This window comes from Heptranchias perlo, chromosome 23 (genome assembly GCF_035084215.1).
Source record: "Heptranchias perlo isolate sHepPer1 chromosome 23, sHepPer1.hap1, whole genome shotgun sequence".
Classification (NCBI taxonomy): Eukaryota; Metazoa; Chordata; class Chondrichthyes; order Hexanchiformes; family Hexanchidae; genus Heptranchias; species Heptranchias perlo.
In genome coordinates, this window is record NC_090347.1 from 19,899,155 (window position 1) to 19,917,163 (window position 18,009).

General features: G+C 41.3%; 2 protein-coding genes across 2 annotated transcripts in view; both read left to right on the forward strand.

Annotated features, from left to right (window-relative positions):
• sdk2b (sidekick cell adhesion molecule 2b) overlaps positions 1-18,009 on the forward strand; it is a 712,889-nt gene that overhangs the window by 483,442 nt on the left and 211,438 nt on the right. The window contains exons 7-13 of the mRNA XM_068004137.1: positions 2,448-2,638; positions 5,242-5,325; positions 6,777-6,971; positions 9,117-9,233; positions 11,205-11,372; positions 16,176-16,278; positions 17,684-17,860. Coding sequence (XP_067860238.1) covers positions 2,448-2,638; positions 5,242-5,325; positions 6,777-6,971; positions 9,117-9,233; positions 11,205-11,372; positions 16,176-16,278; positions 17,684-17,860 — 1,035 coding nt within the window. The remainder of the gene's footprint in view (positions 1-2,447; positions 2,639-5,241; positions 5,326-6,776; positions 6,972-9,116; positions 9,234-11,204; positions 11,373-16,175; positions 16,279-17,683; positions 17,861-18,009) is intronic.
• The window catches only part of rpl38 (ribosomal protein L38), a 535,859-nt gene that overhangs the window by 233,689 nt on the left and 284,161 nt on the right, over positions 1-18,009 (forward strand). The window lies entirely within an intron of this gene.

The following is an 18,009-nucleotide window of genomic DNA, read 5'->3' on the forward strand; positions in this document are numbered from 1 at the left end:
AATGTGGTGACCAGAACTGTACGCAGTACTCAAGCTGTGGCCTAACCAATATTTTATACAGTTCTGGCATAACCTCCCTGCTATTATATTCTGTGCCTCGGCTAATAAAGGAAAGTATCCCGTATGCCTTTTTAATCACCTTATTTACCTGTCCTGCTACCTTCAGGGATCTGTGGACATTCACTCCAAGATCCGTTTGTTCCTCTACATCTCTTAGTATCCTTCCATTTATTGTGTACTCCCTTGCCTTGTTTGCCCTCCCTAAATGCATTACCTCACACACCTCTGGATTGAATTCGATTTGCCACTATCAATTGCTATACAGGGTACAAGGCAATTAATCAAATCAACGGGGTTCAGATGACATCATGACTTACAAAAAGATGCCTCAAGTAGTTTATGATGGTTAGCTGAACCTGGCAATTAAATTACAGCCTTGAAATCTGTTATACTTCATAATATATAGATAGTTGTATGATTTACCTGCCCAATTATATAACTGGTCTAAATTTGCAAATCTTTTGGTCAACTGCTTTCTGACATTAAAAACTTTATATTGGTACAACAGCCACTTTTTAAATGTTACATTTTAAGATTAAAAAGCTGCCTTGCAGCCAGTTCCCAGCAACAGGGACCACATCTCCCAGAGAATCCTGCTACCTATGATAAACTACCAATTTCCCAGAAATCAGTTACATTACACTTGAAATTTAGTATTGGTAGAGTGCAAAAGATTGTCTCACACAGGCATCAATCAAGCCATATAAATGGGGCATAAATGAATCACTTTACACAGTCAGCATCCAATTCACAGTGAACAGAAGTTCACAACATACGGCTTCCAGAAGATGTTGCACTAAACAGTGTTGATCAGAGATCAGTAAGAATATTGAATTGAAAGTTCATGCTAGTGCAGTAGGGCAATGTTCTCCTGAGGTTGTGGTAGTGAAGGGAAAGCTTTAAACTGTACTAACCATTGATATACCTGACATGAGATTGCTTTATGCTGTTGCTTTGAACAAAGAGCAAAAATATTCAGTTCCAAGTCCTGTTATGCCTGCATTTTACGGACGTAGAAAGTTCACACATTAAAGAGCGGTAACAACAGTAGAGTGCAGCATGAGTTTCACATTCTCACAACCATCTCCTGATTGTGTCAGAGAAAGAAAAGAAGCAAAATTCAAACTCCTCCCTTGTTAATATGCATGATAGAAAATAAATATCAGACACAAAAACAAATTTTAGAAAGAGTATAAGCAGATGTTCAAAAATATTTTGTTATTCGTATTAATTTCAAGAAAACAAATCTTTATTTTATATGGGATTTTGGGGACTTGTGCCTCTGGAAGACCTTTAGACTACAGTTTGCTCTCTTTATAGTGATACTGTAATATGATAGTGCAACGATGTCTTCTTTGTTACAAAATGGCTTTCAGTCAGGATTAAAATGGCAGTGCTTACCTTTACTGATGCAAGCACTTTAGATACACATCATGGCACCTACCTTTTCCTCCTGAAAGAGGGTTTTGATGCCTTCGCCAGCATGCACAATGCGGTATTTATGCTGTTCAATTGCCTTCAATAGTACTTTTGTTATCAGAGACATCTCTGTAATATGAATGAGGTGCTAATGAGATTTTTAATTAATTACTCATCTCCCCACTGCCTGGTACCCCTTCTGTAAATAATTTTCTCTGTACCTCTGTGTTACCCATCATTACCAAACTGAGGGGGTTGACTAAATTTAGCCATTGCCGATCTTGAATTGGCCACTAAGAAATATACCCGAACGTTGACTTACCCTCATCATTTCCCTTCCTCTCTTCCTCTTGCCTAAAAGCTTACCATCTTAGTAATTGCAAAAACAAACTAGTGCCTATCTGGTGACAACCTACCCTCCCCAACACACACACTCACACAGACAGCAATTCCACTAGAGTAATTATTTCCCACCCAGTCCCCCCCGCCCCCGAATCACTTTTGTTAGCAATTGAAAAATATTGATTTTTGTCAATCAGTTGAATTGTAACCCAGATACCTAAACAGTCAATACTCACACTGTAGATGTAATAAATTGGATAGCCAGGTGGTGAAGGATAGAATACTAGAGCCTGATCTTCAGTTGCTTCCAAGCCTTTATTCACAGCGATCCACATTGCCCACTCCACACGCTTGATAAACTCTCATATAAATGGATACAAGAGAGTCTCCAATTGATACACACCACCTGAATACAATTAATATTAATTGATACAAATCATATGGATACAATTATCAGTAGATGCACTTTTATTGCAAGATCATGACTTGAATGTTTTTGATGATGTCTAACAACACCTACTGAAAGTTTTAATCATTTGTAAATAATTCCAATAGGCTTTATACCAGGAGAACAGTGATAACATCTTCAAATCAACAGTATAACTTTTGTGTATTGTTTTTTTTAGGCCACTGATTAAGCTAAATATTATCTGGAAGAAAGATGGGGTGCCACTGAGAAGTGGATTCAGTGATTACCACCGCAAACTGACCATCCTAAACCCGAAAGTGCGCGATGCTGGGTACTATGAATGCGAAGCCATTCTCCGAAGCAGTAGTGTTCCTTCAGTCAGTGCGGGGGCCTTCTTGTCTGTGCTGGGTGAGTTCCTGAGAATTTCATGGTTCTGTGAAGAGTTACCTGCGTTATGGCATGAAACATTCTGCAAGTTCAGTCGCAGAAAATCCCCATGTCTAGACTCAGAATCAAACTGATTTATTTAACGATTCATTACAAGTAGTTAAATGACTTGTTGTCTTCCAGGAACCAAACCACTCCTTGTCATCATTTTTATGGTCACTGCTTTCAAAAGAGCCCAGATTCTATCCATAGCTTCCCACTCATTTTTTAATCTAATTTCCTTGTCACTCCAGTCAGATGCAAATGTTTAGAATGCTCTCAGAATCTGCAATGAAATCACATCGCTGCAGCAGACTGATTGTTTTGTTCTGACTGCTGCAAAAATGGTTCCTCTTGAATGTTTCTTTGTCAAAATCTCTATCTGTAATATACACCCTAGTAGATCTACCATGGCATTGCTCATAGTGAGTTAGAGGATGCACAGTATTTTGATATGTAAAGCATAATATATTATCAAGGGCACAGATTTATTTTTTTGGTTGAATAAGTCAAGTTGCATTTTTATTGCAGAGTATCACAGTGTTGGTGATAATTTTGGGCTTCAATTCTATGATTATGTGCATATTTGCGTGGAAACTGTAAATCAGTGGCACTGATTACTTGTAAAAGTAAGAACATAAGAAAAAGGAGCAGGAGTAGGCCATAGGGCCTCTCGAGCCTGCTCCGCCATTCAATCAGATCATGGCTGAACTTCGACCTCAACTCCACTTTCCCACCCAATCCCCATATTCCTTGATTCCCTTAGAGTCCAAAAATCCATCCATCTCAGCCTTGAACATACTCAACGACTCAGCATCCACAGCCCTCTGGGATAGAGAATTCCAAAGATTCACAACCATCTGAGTGAAGAAATTCCTCCTCATCTCACTCTTAAATGGTCGACCCCTTATCCTGAGACTACGCCCCCTGGTTCTAGACTCTTCAGCCATGGGAAACAACCTCTCAGCATCTACCCTGTCAAGCCCCCTCAGAATCTTATACGCTTCAATGAGATCACCTCTCATTCTTCTAAACTCCAGAGACAATAGGCACATTCTACTCAATCCCTCCTCATAGGACAGCCCCCTCATCCCAGGAATCAATCTAATGAACCTTCGTGGCACCGCCTCTAAGGCAAGTATATCCTTCCATAGATAAGGATACCAAAACTGTACACAGTACTCCGGGTGTGGTCTCACCAAAGCCCTGTACAATTGTAGCAAGACTTCCTTACTTTCATACTCCAACCCCCTTGCAATAAAGGCCAAGATACCATTTGCCTTCCTAATTGTTTGCTGTACCGGCATGCTAATTTTCTGTGTTTCTTGTATGAGGACACCCAAATCCCTTTGAACACCAACATTTAATAGTTATTCACCATTTAAAAAATATTCTGTTTTTCTATTCTTCCTACCAAAGTGAATAACCTCACATTTTTCCACATTATACTCCATCTGCCACCTTCTTGCCCACTCAATTAACCTGTCTGTATCCCTTTGCCGACTCTTTGTGTCCTCCTCACAGCTTACTTTCCCACCTAGCTTTGTATGGTCAGCAAACTTAGATACACTACACTCGGTCTCTTCATCTAAGTCATTAATATATATTGTAAAAAGCTGAGGCCCAAGCACTGATCCTTGCGACACCCCACTAATTACAGACTGCCAACCTGAAAATGACCCGTTTATCCCTACTCACTGTTTTCTGTCCATTAACCAAACCTCTATCCATGCTAAAATATCACCCCGAACCCCATGAGCTCTTACCTTGTGTAATAACCTTTTATGTGACACCTTATCGAACGTCTTTTGAAAATTCAAATATACGACATCCACTGGTTTCCCTTTATCTACCCTGCTAGTTACATTCTTAAAAAACTCTAAGAAATTTGTCAAACACAATTTTCCTTTCATAAAACCTGAAAAAAATCATAAACCATATTATGATTTTCTAAGTGCCCTATTACCACTTTCTTAATAATGGATTCCAACATTTTCCCGACGACTGACGTCAGGCATCAGTTAGTTTAACCATGTAGTTCATTTTATCTGTTACTTTGTTTAAACCCCAAGGTACTGATGGAGATGATGAGAAATTGTTCTAGGTTGCAAGTAGGTAGGAGATAGGATGCAGGGACTGCATGCAGTCGTATTGCGAAGTGGACACATAGCTGTGTGAGTTTATAATGGTAATAGGGTGGTCAGTTGGGCTGTTACAATACTGACTTCTCAGCCTGATGTGTATGTGTTCCAAGATACTGGACAGCTCAATATTCCCCTTACAATTGGGATGAATTTTACCAGTTAATGGTCTGACCATAATAGGAGAAAACATTCCACCTCATGCGGCTGGAAAAATGACGTTGTCTAGCTTGCCCCAACACAAGTTATATCATTATGGAGAATATGGTTTGAGAGTGTGGTGAAATAAATGCTCAGAATAATTAAAAGCATAAGATTTTACCAATGATAATTTTTTACACTGTATTTTACTTCACATTACATCAAGGAGGAAAACAGAAATATTTTCATCGGGTAGAAGAATTTCATTTCGCTGATTAATATTCAGTCCTTCTCATCCTGCAGAGCACCCACAGCTGGTCCTGGAACCTGAGCGTCACATTACAGCTGAGATAGAGAAAGTGGTGGATATTCCTTGTCAGGCTCAAGGTAAAAGTCAGCAGACAATCCACTTTTTATTAAACTTAGTAGGAAGATTATATTTGGCAGGGGCTGGGTACTTAAGTGATGCAGTATATTTGAACAGTGTTCTTTCTCCTGGTGACTGCTTGGTGTCCATAATGATGAGTGATCTCTCTAGTCTCAAATACCTGTGAATGAGTTACTCTTTTTAAATGAGTTTAGCAGGTGATACATTCCGTTCCCTCAGTTCTTTGTGCATATAGACTAGAAATGGACTTCAGCATTTATGTGACTTTATTGAGTTGGTTTGAGAGATGTGCTGCTTTTTTGAAAAACCAAAAAGTGCAAACTGCCTGAAAAACTGTTGCTAGGCAACAATTTTTCATTTTAAGTTATCAAGAACACTCACAAAATCACTAATTGGGATCACAGAAGTTTCAAAGTTGGCTTCTGCATCCATTTACAGTAACTGATGAGCAAAAGCGTTTGAGATTGGTATATGCTCTCTCTTACACCTGAGGAGCTCTCCGGTGGCTTAAGAAATCGATGTTCTATGTGGCATTGGACTGAGTTATACGGACCAGAAGGTTCCAAATTTGATTCCCTGTCTCTACGAAGTTAACTGATTTCAGCCAGGGCAGGAATTAAAGTGTTACAGTTGTCTCAACCCCTTGGAGATGGCAGGGAAACAATCACCCAAAGTTACCATTTCCAGTTGCTTGCCCTTGACCCCTGCTAGGAAGTGCATGTATAAACATCAGATGAGAGCAAGGATAGGTTAAGCGATGTTGTCTATCGTAGTCGAATAACCCACTGACACTCACTGTCCAAGGTCAAAAGTGAAGACTGGTTTCTTTATCAAGGCACTGGGCCACTGTCAGCATCCGTGCCGCCACAACACAGTTCGAGTCAGTGCCTTCAGGAGAGAGAGGATCAATTTATTATTTTCATTCAAATCCGTTTTCTATCCCCTAGGATGAATCACAACATGTTACACTCCTGTACTGCTGTTCCTTAATGTATTCTGTTGAAATGTGTTATTGCTATGAAGCATGCACTGAGACTCCCACAACATTTGTATCTGGGAGGAGCAGAGAATGCAAAGTGGTGTGACTTTAGGAGAATATAAATTTGGCCAATTCAGATATGCATTGAATGACTAAGACCTGGACTATTTCTATGCAGTCGAGGTGGTGTTTGTGATATGGATAACGGACTGATACAAGACAGCAATTAAACAATTCCAGTCGCTAAATATTACTTGTTCAACTTTACAACCTTGAATACTTTCAGTATTTTGATTTAAATTAATTCTGTCAAAGTCTTGTTGAATTCGATGTCTGCTGTATTCTTTATTCATTGACGACCTCACAGAAAAGAGATCATGCTGAACATGAAAGGATACCAGCATACATATTAAACATGTTTCTTGGAAGCATTTTGTTCAAACATACAATGAATGATGTATGTGATTGCAGGTGTTCCATTGCCGGCGATGTATTGGTATAAAGATGCAACACTGATCACAAAGTTAAATGTCCCCAGATACAAGGTGCGGTCCAATGGCAGCCTACAGATCAATGGCCTGATCCCTGATGACACTGGCATGTTCCAGTGCTTTGCTAGAAATGATGCTGGTGAAGTGCAAACCTTCACATATCTTGCTGTTACCAGTAAGTAAATGATCTGTTAGGCTATTCTCCTAACTACCTTCATTCACATTTTTATCCTCTACTTTATTCGAGGTTTGTGAATTGATGAGCGATGCTCCACTTTTGCAGACCTACACTTCTAATTGTAAAGTTTTCTTTAATCTTCAGGAGAGTTTTTTGGGGGAAAATGGTTTGGTGTGGCTTTAGGAGTATCAGAGTCCTTTATGGAATACCACAAACCATGGGGGGATTCGTCACTAAAGATAGGACAAGTTTTTGATTAGGATTCATTACCATACCTTTCCTGCTCATCAATACACGTTGGACGACTTATTTTCTAAAGCAGAAAGAATTGCTTGTTTACGTTGAAACCTGTAAGTTTAAACCAAGGCCCTGACTACCTGTGGATGTAAAAGATTCCATTGCACTATTTGGCGAAGTGCAGGGAGTTCTTCTGCTGTCCTGACCAATATTCATTCCTCAATCACCCACCACCAAAACAGATTATTGGTCATTCATCTCATTTGCTCATCTACATAACAGTGATTATACTTATAAAGTAATACATTGAGTGTGAAGTGCTCGGGGCATGAAAGGAACACTATAAATGCAATTTCTTTTTTTTCTTTTTTTCTTTCTTGTATCTATCGCAGGATTTGCAATATTTTCACCCAATTACAAACCCTCACAAACAACTGATTAATCACTCATACATGCGTTTATCATTGTTTTTTTTAAAGCAGAATAGGGACTATTCTAACAAGGCTGAGTCCTAAAACCTTGGAGTTTGTTATCAGCAATAGATTATAGGTAGGGGAATTTTATAACATTTTATGATTAGTTTATCCTTGTTTCCGACTTCACAGAGGCAGATTAGATAACTAGGGTTAGATTTTCAAGATTTTCTAAAATGGGAGGCCAATTTACAGGTGGGCAGCAATTTGAAAATCTACCCATTGAAGTTTCTGAGTTGTAATCAAAATGTGCTGCTGCCATGTGTTTTAAAATGATTTCAAGCCGATTATATAAAAGTTACTGGTCACCCTCCCAGTAGAAAACAACAAAAACATAGTCGGATAAATTTTCAACGTGCCGTCTGGGTATAAAACTGACATTTGCAGATCGACCGCCCATTATAGAAACTATCCGATTTCCATTGTCACTGAAATCAATGGAAAAAAAACTAGGCAGTTTCTATAATGGGCAGTCCATTCACAAACGTCAGTTTTATACCCAGGTGGCAAGTTGAAATTCTTACCCCAGTGTGTTATGAATCAAATACTGAATGAAACTGAGTAGTATAGTTAGCCTTGCTTGTGGAAATTAAATTCAGTGGAGATTATTGGAGAATTTACAGGGTAAATAGGTTTGTTAGGTTATTAGGCTAAATTAATATATTTCCTCATATTCTGTTGTCCGTGCGAAGATAGTTATTAGGTTTTAATTCGATTCTTCCCAAACCATTTAAAGTCTCCAGTGCTGAGAGTGGTAGCTGAAGCCTCTCATTGGTACTACCTGGCAGGAACTCCAATTCTCCTGCACAAGTGACTGAGAGTGCCTATCCCAGTAGTAATAATTGATATGTTTAGAGAGCACAGGTAGCAATGTCCACTGTCTACATATTTAAATGAACCTCAAATAGGTTTAAAAATTCTCCAAGAAGTCCAGGGAGCTCCTTGTTCTTTTAACACCTGATTGAGAACCCTGCTTTAGGGTTCACTGAAATTGTACCAATAACTAACAGTAATACTGGTAACACTCAGATTTGCCTCATAACCAACAGTAATACATATAGATTATCAGTGAGTTATTGTAATAGTGACGTCATGGAGGGCGGGAAATTTAAAGCGCAAAGTTCTGCTGGGCTGCTAGCAGCAGTGCCCAGGAGATTCATGCCCCATTCTAGCAGAGCACCAGGCAATACGGGAAGTTTGGCAATTCTACTAATTACAGCAGTGGAGTGCGATTGTGGGTATTCAATCCAGTGTGTTGTGAACAGAACCTAATTGCTTCCATTAGTTGCCGTTAGAGGTGTATTAGGTAAAATTAACATTGGTTGACCACAAATTAAATTAACGGTATCATGAAATAAATTTTGAAGGAACACTCAACAATACTGAGATGAATTAATGTGAGAACATCATTGACTTCTTTTTGTTGTTACAGGCATTCCTCCCAATATTACTAAGGGACCGTCAGACAGCACAGTGATTGATGGGATGTCAGTCATCATTTCTTGTGAAACATCAGGGGCACCACGACCAGCAATCACCTGGCAGAGAGGCAAGTATTAAAATTTACTGCTGTTGCATGTGAAACAATTCATGAGTGTACTATTTCCTTCAGCCTGCTAACTCCAGCTTTTGCGTGCTGCTCACTTTTTCATACTTTGAATTTATGCACTGTGTGCAGAGAGGGCCATTCACAATTTCTCACTCTCCTAACGACCAGGGATGCTGGAATTGGCCATGGCCAGTTGCTCAGGACTCATGAACATGAACATGAACACGTATGCATTGAGTACATTCATAAATTTGTCAGTTTAGTAGGATCTTCCCTGATGTTGTACAGAGCAAAAAACATGCTCCTGGTCTTTACAGGCAGATATAGGGATCAGGATGCCCACGGCCAGACCCAAATGATGAACCGAACAAAAGTGCTACTGAAGGCAGCCTTTTACCTTAGCCACCCAGGAGTTGGGGGTACCCAAGAAATCCCCTCTCAAACAGGGTTCCAGTGCGCCAAGGACACTGGTTCCAGGTCATTACTCCAACTGTGCTGTTTCCATCAGGGGCAACCCTGTAAAATGGATGGTATGTGAAACACTATCTGTAGCCCTTTCTACATGGTACATCCAACATCAGTGCCAACAATAATTAGATGATTCTGACTTGATCTTCGATCAGTAGACCACCGGACTACGACAAGTAACTTGTGTCCATTCCAAGGCTGGTCGTTATTGATACATTTCGCTTGATCACTATTTTAGTTTTGTTCTCTCAAATCACACTGAAAGATCAAATAAACTGCATTAAAGGAAATGTTCCTTTGCAGAGCAAACACAGTTCACGCTGTTTGTTGATCCGTAGTATGGAGGGTAGGATCATGGCTGTACAATATTGCCAACTCACCAACATTCCCAAAAAGAAACAGATTATCTGGCCATTCGATCATTAGCCATTTGTAGGATCTTCCTGTGCTTAAATTGGTTGCTATGTTTGTCTGCATAACAACAGTGACCACACTTCAAAAGTAGTCCTTTGATTGTGAAGTGCTTTGGGCGAATGTGATAAGGAGCTTTGTAATATGTTAAGTTTTTTCTTTACTTGTAAGGCTTCAGCATTGAAGCTCTTTGCACTTTTGCACTATTACTTGCAAACATTATGTATTTGTGAGCATTTGCTGTTTAAAACTACTGAACGTGCCCCTCCCCCTCACCTGGACACTAATTTGGCAATGTATTGTTTCTGTGTTCCTCTCGGTAATATTTTATTCTTTGTTCTCTGCACCCATTTGGGAGGGAAATGTTTTAATTTACAAAATAAAAGATGTGATTTGGTTAAACTTTTATAACAGACTCCAGGTTTTTTCTTCATTTTTAAATTCCCTTTTTTGCCTTCTGTTCCCAATGTTGGCATCACCCAGCCATGCATGCTGGTCATCAACTGTTCTCATTAGTTCTCCTGTGGTGGCGACCAAACCTACTGCCTTTTGCTTCCTAAAAGTTTAAAAACCTGTAGCACAGGTTCTTGAATTAGCTCTGCTCACACTCAGTCTGGGCTCTCAGCATGCACTGCTGTTGGGTAACCTATCATTCAACCCCTGTTCCCGGATCTCCCATAGAGTTTGACCACCATTAATCTTTGATCCCCATTTCTTTTGAACCCAGGCAGTCCCCATTCCCGACCTGCGGACCTGTGCTCATCCTATCTACGTCAGGTGGCCTCCCACCTGCTGATTTTCACTCGCTCCCATTTCCCCTCCTCTTGCCCCCGGAACCCCCCCAAGCTGATTTCTACTGTCCCCTGTTACTGGCTGAAGAAAAGCAGCTGCTATTTTTGACGCAAACGAGTGCCTCATGATTTTTATAGTCCGAAGGTGACAATACTATGATTTCATGTCATGGGGGATTTTTTTTTAGACTGGGTAGCATTTCGAGTCCCATAGTTTTCCTGCAGGTTGGCTGTGCTATCACAGTGTAGACAGCAGCCGCTGTGCAATGGTCTCTTCACTTCTGTTCTTTTTTAAAAACAGGAGAGAAAGTACTCGCCAGTGGGTCTGTCCAGTTCCCTCGCTTCACATTGCTGGAATCTGGCAGCCTTCTAATCAGCCCTTCCCACATCTCGGACGCAGGGAGTTACACATGTCTGGCCACAAATTCTCGAGGAGTGGATGAGGCTTCTGGAGATCTCATTGTGTGGGGTAAGAGATGAGATTGCCATACTTGCCTGAATGAAAGAATTCTTACCACAGATGCTCCATGTTAAATTAGAAATTGGAGGAAGCTGATAACAATTGTTAATCCCATCATCAAGGCATAGCTTTCTTACTTCTCAGAACCTTCAGTCCATAAGCACCAGAGCTGTAGCTGTGGCATCAACACAACAGACCAACAGGAGATGATTTTGAACAGTACAGGCCACCTGTGCTATTTGAGCTAGAGGAAAGTCTATTTTATAATCAGTCTGTTCTGTAATCAGTCTATTCTGTGTATGCAAAGTAAATGTAGTTAGCATAGAATGGAGAGCCAATCTGAATAATAAATATTCATGCCAGTAATGAACTCAGAGCCGTTTATTCATCATGGGTTTTACTTCGCATCTGTGATTGAAGTTTTTCACTTGGCTTTGTCTCATTACAAAACAAACCCAGGTGTACTGTAATGTTAGTGTTTAGCCTAAAGCCCATGATACATGCTTGGCACACACTGTTGTCTAACTGCTTGGTGTGTCTCAGAGCCAGAAGCTGACTTTGAAAAAAACAAAACTTAAAATGGAACAAAGCTGTAATCCAGTGACCACAAATATTGTGTCTGTTTTTGGTCACTGAAAGATAAGACAGACATTCAGGCCCTGAAGGAGTTGCAGAGAAGAGTCACAAGGCTGATTCTTAGCATTAGCAAACTGAGTTTTGAGGAAAGACTTGGAACCTTGGACCTTTCAGCCTTGAAAGAAGGTGAAAAAGAAAGAACTTCATAGAAGTGTATAATATAGCAAATGGTATAGAAACATTAAATCTGGAACACTACTACAAATTAGACCATGATAGCAGAACAAGGACCACAGGTTCTAACTGGTGAATGGCAAAATTTAGGACTGATGTTGGGGAATTCTTCACAGAAAGAGTGATCAGCATGCGGAATGGATTTCCAGATAGGAAGGCAAAAACCTTGGAATCATTAAGAAACAGTTGGAGCTGTGGTGCTGTGTAGGTTTATTCTGGATGAATCAGTTAGAATGGGTTCAGTGTCCTTCCTCATCTGTATCCCCATCTGTTTTAGAACACTAAACAGACAAATTTATAGACATAGAAAATGCTGGAAATACTCAGCAAGTCAGGCAGCATCTGTGAAAAAAGAAACAGAGTTAACGTTTCAGGTCAATGACCTTTCGTCAGAACTGGAAGAAGTTGAAGATTATACAGTTTTTAAGCAAGTGCAGAGCCAGGCAAAGGTGGGGGATGGGGGGAGGAAGGGGACTGAAGGAAAGAACAAAAAGGAAGGTCTCTCATAGGGTGTAGGGCAGGAGTGATTAAATGACAAAAGGGATGATGGTGCAAGGCAAGGAAGATGGTAATGGGACAAGTAAAGAAACAAAAGATGGGTCTGTAAATGGCAACATCAGAACCATTACCAGCACCTGATGTCTGAGAAAATGGGAGCAGTGGTTATGATCTGAAGTTATTGAAATCATTGTTAAATCTAGAAGGTTGTAAAGTGCTTAATCGAAAGAAGAGGTGCTGTTCTCGAGCTTCCATTGAGCTTGGAACAGTGTAAGAGGCCGAGGTCGGAGTGGGATGGAGAAGTAAATTGGCAAGCGATCGACAGATCAGGGTCACTCTTGCGGACTGAGCGGAGGTGTTCAGCAAAGTGATCACCCAGTCTGCGTTTGGTCTCCCTAATGTAGAGGAGACCGCATTGTGAGCAGCGAATACAGTATACTAAATTGAAAGAAGTACAAGTAAATCGCTGTTTCACCTGGAAGGAGTGTTTGGGGCCCTGGACGGTGGAAAGGGAGGAGGTGAAAGGGCAGGTGTTGCATCTCCTGTGCTCGCACGGGAAGCTGCCGTGGGAAGGAGAGCGGGTGTTGGAGGTGATGGAAGAGTGGACCAGGTTGTCATGGAGGGAGTAGTCCTTTCGGAATGTGAAAAGAGGAGGCGAGGGGAAGATATATTTAGTTGTGGCTTTGCGCTGGAAGTGGCGAAAATGGTGGAGGAAATTTAGGGACAACCTATTTATACTGCCATTATACAAGCTTATATATCAACAGGATATGAAGTGATTGTGGTCAGTAGTTTAGTATAAACAGAGGGACTCTGTTCTATTCAGAGTACCATGTTTTGAACTGGCTGCAATCTTTTGCAGTGCTCCGATATAAAGGTTGATTCATGAATGCTGAAACCAGAGAAGTGCAAACCTTAAAACGTATGAATAAGAATCTGTCCCGCCATTTGGTTAGATCGCAGAATCATAGAAAGTTACAGCACAGAAGGAGGCCATTTGGCCCATCATGGCTGATGTGTACCTCAACTCGATTTGCCCGCCTTTGTTCATATCCCTCGATACCCTTATCTAACAAAAATCTCAGTCTTGAAAATTTCAGTTGGCCCAGCAACCACTGCCTTTTGGGGGAGGGAGTTCCAGATTTACACTATTCTTTGTGTGAAAAATTGCATCCTGATTGTACTCTTAACTGACCTAGTTCTAATTTTAAAATTATGCCTCCCTGTTCTGGATTCCCCCACCAGTGGAAATAGTTTCTCTGTATCTACCCTATTGAATCCCTTTATCATTTTAAACACATCAATTAGATCACCCCTCAACCTTTTAAACTCAAGGGAATACAAGCCAAGTTTATGCAACCTGTCCTCACAATTTAACCTTTTACACCCTGGTGTCATTCTGGTGAATCTGCACTGTACTCCCTCCAAGGCCAACATATCTTTCCTGAGGTTTGGTGCCCAAAACTAAATGCAGTACTCCAGATGGGGTCTGACCAAGGCTCTGTACAGTTGAAGCTTTTGAATTCCAATTCCCTTGAGATAAAGGCCAACGTTCCATTAGCCTTTTCTGTTTACTTTTTGTACCTGCTTTTAGTAATTTGTATACATGGATACCTAAATCCCTTTGCTCTTCCACAGCTCCTAGTCTCTCGCCATTAAAAAAAGTTCAATTTTGTCTTTCTCAGATCTAAAGTGGATGACCTCACACATTCTCATATTGAATTCCATCTGCCATAGTTTTGCCCACTCACTTAGTCTGTCTGTGTCCCTTTGTAACTTCCTACTCCCATCCACACAACTTACTGTGTCTCCGAACTTAATGTCATCTGCAAACTTGGATATGCAACTCTCTATTTCTTCAACCAAGTCATTAATATATATGGTGAAAAGTTGAGGTCCCAGTACAGATCCTTGGGGAACACCACTTGTCACATCTTACCAATCAGAGAACAAACTTTTTATCGCTACTCCCTGTCTCCTACCTCCCAACCAGTTACCAACCCATGTCACAAGGTTGCCTCCAAATTCGTGTGCTCTCATTTTTGCTAACAATCTCTTGTGCGGAACATTATCAAGTGTCTTCTGGAAGTCCATATGGACAACATCTGTGAACCTCTCTCTTTTGAGGTTTTCATCTGATTCTATCACGGCCAGACTAATGCTATTTTCACTAGAACAGAGTAACTTTGCACAATGTGTTTTTGGTTGTTTGCTTCCACAAAGTCAAACCAGTTGGTTGCGAAGAAATTAAATGTAATTAAAGGAAAGGACTAAACAATAGCAATAGCGATACTTCTGGACGAGGTAAATTTGGACAAGGCATCACAATTCCATATGATGTGTCTTTTTTATACAAAGTAGTGCAGGAGTTAACTATGCCATAATGTCTCGTATTATAATGCTGCTATACAATATTTCTGCTGCAGGCCTCAGAGTGAACAGTCTATGTTAGAGTGCCCTCTACTGATTCTGTGTGAGTACTGTAACTCTCAGGTTCAGTACTCAAAATTTCTACATGTCTTTTGGACTTGGTATTTTCTGCAGGTCCAGACTCAAAATAACAAGTCCAGGACCTCTGATATATATGGTATTCAATCCCTGACAATTAGTTGGGCACATTGTGGAAATTCAGCTGCTTCTAAGAAGGTGGAGGTAAAAAGACTTTAGGTTTAATATCTGCCCTGCTGCCAAAATACTGCGTCACACAGACAGAGTGATGGAACAGTATGATGCTCTGGAATTACTGGGGGCCTACTCCACCGGCACAAGTCCCACAGAGCAGATCCCCTACTTGCCCTAGCCCCCAGTTGGAGACCCCATCCCAAATCACAGGGAAGCAGTCATTTGCATGGCCAGGACCATGGTGTGTATCGCATCTCAAGGGCACATTACTGGCATCCGCTCCAGACTGCCTGCGGGAACGTTGAAGCAGTACCTTGCTGTTCTGATGGCAGAGAATAGTCTGGCGAGGTCCCGAAGAAATTCTTCTTCAAATGTTCTGCTACCAGTGGAGCAAATGGGCCTCTTTGGGAAGGTAATCGATCCCCTCCAAGAGGCTTTCTTCAGCAAAGGCTTGAGCCTTTTTACAGGACTCGCGCCAGCTTTCTGTTGGAAGGCTTCAACAACAGAGTTTCCTGGCGAAGCTGGGGAACTCCCCGCAAACTCCCCCAGATAAATCCTCTTGACTGGGGGGAGGGAAGGCGGGGATGGGTGGGCAGAAGAACCCAATTGACTGAAAAGTAAAAGGTCAGTCTCAATAGGATGGAATCCCATTGTAATTGGGTTCAACCCTAAATTCGTGGGCCGCCTTCCCCACCGGGTGGAAATCAGGATTTTTCGGGTCTGGTACCTTATCCAGTCTGTCCTCCAAGTCCTTGTTGATGGAGGTTGTTTTTTCACAGGAAAGGCATTGAGAATCAATTTTTTTAAAAGGTAACTGACGACCAATATGTTAATAACGACCCAAATAATGGTAGATTTTAATTTTTATAACTTGTTTTACAGCTCGCACTCGTATCACAAATCCCCCGCAGGAACAAAGCGTAATCAAGGGAACCATGGCAGTGCTAACCTGTGGCGTGACCCATGACCCTAATGTTGTAATCAGGTATGGTTTTTGGTGAGATTTCTGAAGAGCCAATGGCTACAGTCCTTATGCTGTCCTCACTCATTCCTCTAGTTAATAATGAAGTCTATGGGATCCATTGTCATTTCTCAGAAGCTGCATGGTGCTGAGCATTGGAGATCCCCCAAGACTACAGGTACAATTCTGGATAGTCTCGCAGAAAGGTTATCTATCTGTGCATTACTCTTTATGGTTATTTGAATATGACAATTTTGGAGCTTAAAAGTGATGCAAAATCCACTTCCAGCAGCGCTTGTTGCTTCCTTTCTGAGGGTCATTAATTACAGGGTATGACACGGGGCTCGGAAGGACATAGCAATTGAATAGCTTGGCATGTCCTTTACTTTCCGATTACAGTGTTCAGTGTTGCTGGAAATTTCAGAGCACTAGCCGGTTGCTGCTCTCTTTAAGAGGGAAGCTCTCAGTTGTATTGGGCTAGAGGGGGTACTTCAGAGAAAAGGTCACCGCCAAGTCAGAGTGGCTGATGGCATCTGTGCTGTGAGTGATCAGGCTAAGGCACCGAGCCACAAGAAGGATATTGGTGACCTCAAAGCTTGGGATTGGGTCAGTGTGACTGCCAGTAGGGTGGACTCGATTGCAGATGATGGTGCCAGAGATTTTCTTGCCTCTGCAGCTGAAAACATAAACAAATTGAAGCTCAAGCCTGCTGGGTGCTCATTCACTAAACAACACTTGTTAAGGTAACTGCAAAGGGAAGGACAGCTGCTAAGAAGAGAAAAAAAAAGCAGTATTAAAAGCCTTTTAGAATTGATCAGGAGCTGCTGCATGATACACCATGTTGCGAGGCCAGGAGGATCATTAGAGACATGAAGTAGGTCACATTCATCGGCAAGGGTGCACACTTACACAAAAATTGTTCTTTGGTTAGCTAAAGTCCATTATCAGTTGTGATCAAATCAATTCCACTGACCTAGTGCAAATAACTGTCAAATCCAATGCTCTCCAACAAATTCGAGAGGGCATCCTCATGATCTGGAAAGAGCATTGTACTGAGTTTGTGTCTGACCCGACAGACCGTAGCTTTCTTGTAGGTGACGTCCCAGCTAGAACCATCCAATCTGTTAGAGCATTGGCTTTTAGAGTTATCTGGAGCTGAGTGGGAAAACTTCCAGGCCCTGGTAGGTACTCCCTCAGGTTCTATTAGTGCGTTGGAAGTTTCTGTGCATGTGTCAGACATCCTGTTGACCAAAGTAAAAATCTATGATCACGCCTGTTCAGCTCCTGGCTGATGGTTGCTATTGGAAACAAGCAATCTGTGATGGAAAAACAAAAAAAAATGTAATCTTGCTCTCCAATATACCACTTTACTGTGTTAATCCTATGACATTTCTGTGCTGTGTCACTCTCTTCCTTTCTTCTTATGCAGATACGTGTGGCAGAAGGATGGGGCTGTGATTGACGTGGATGCCATCCCACGTATGCGACTTGATGAAGCAGGAACATTGTACATCTCTCAGACCTGGTCAGGAGATATTGGGTTGTACACCTGCAAAGTGCTATCAGTGGGAGGGAATGACTCTCGCAGTGCTCCAGTCAGAGTCAGGTAAGTGAGGAATTTGATGAAATAATGTTAAAGCACTTGAAAGCCACCTTCGTGCTACGACATTCTCTGCGATGGCAAAAGTTGCCGGGGCCAACCCTATAGCGTAAATGATCCAATGTCAGTGCCTTAAAAGACACCAAAGCACCTTC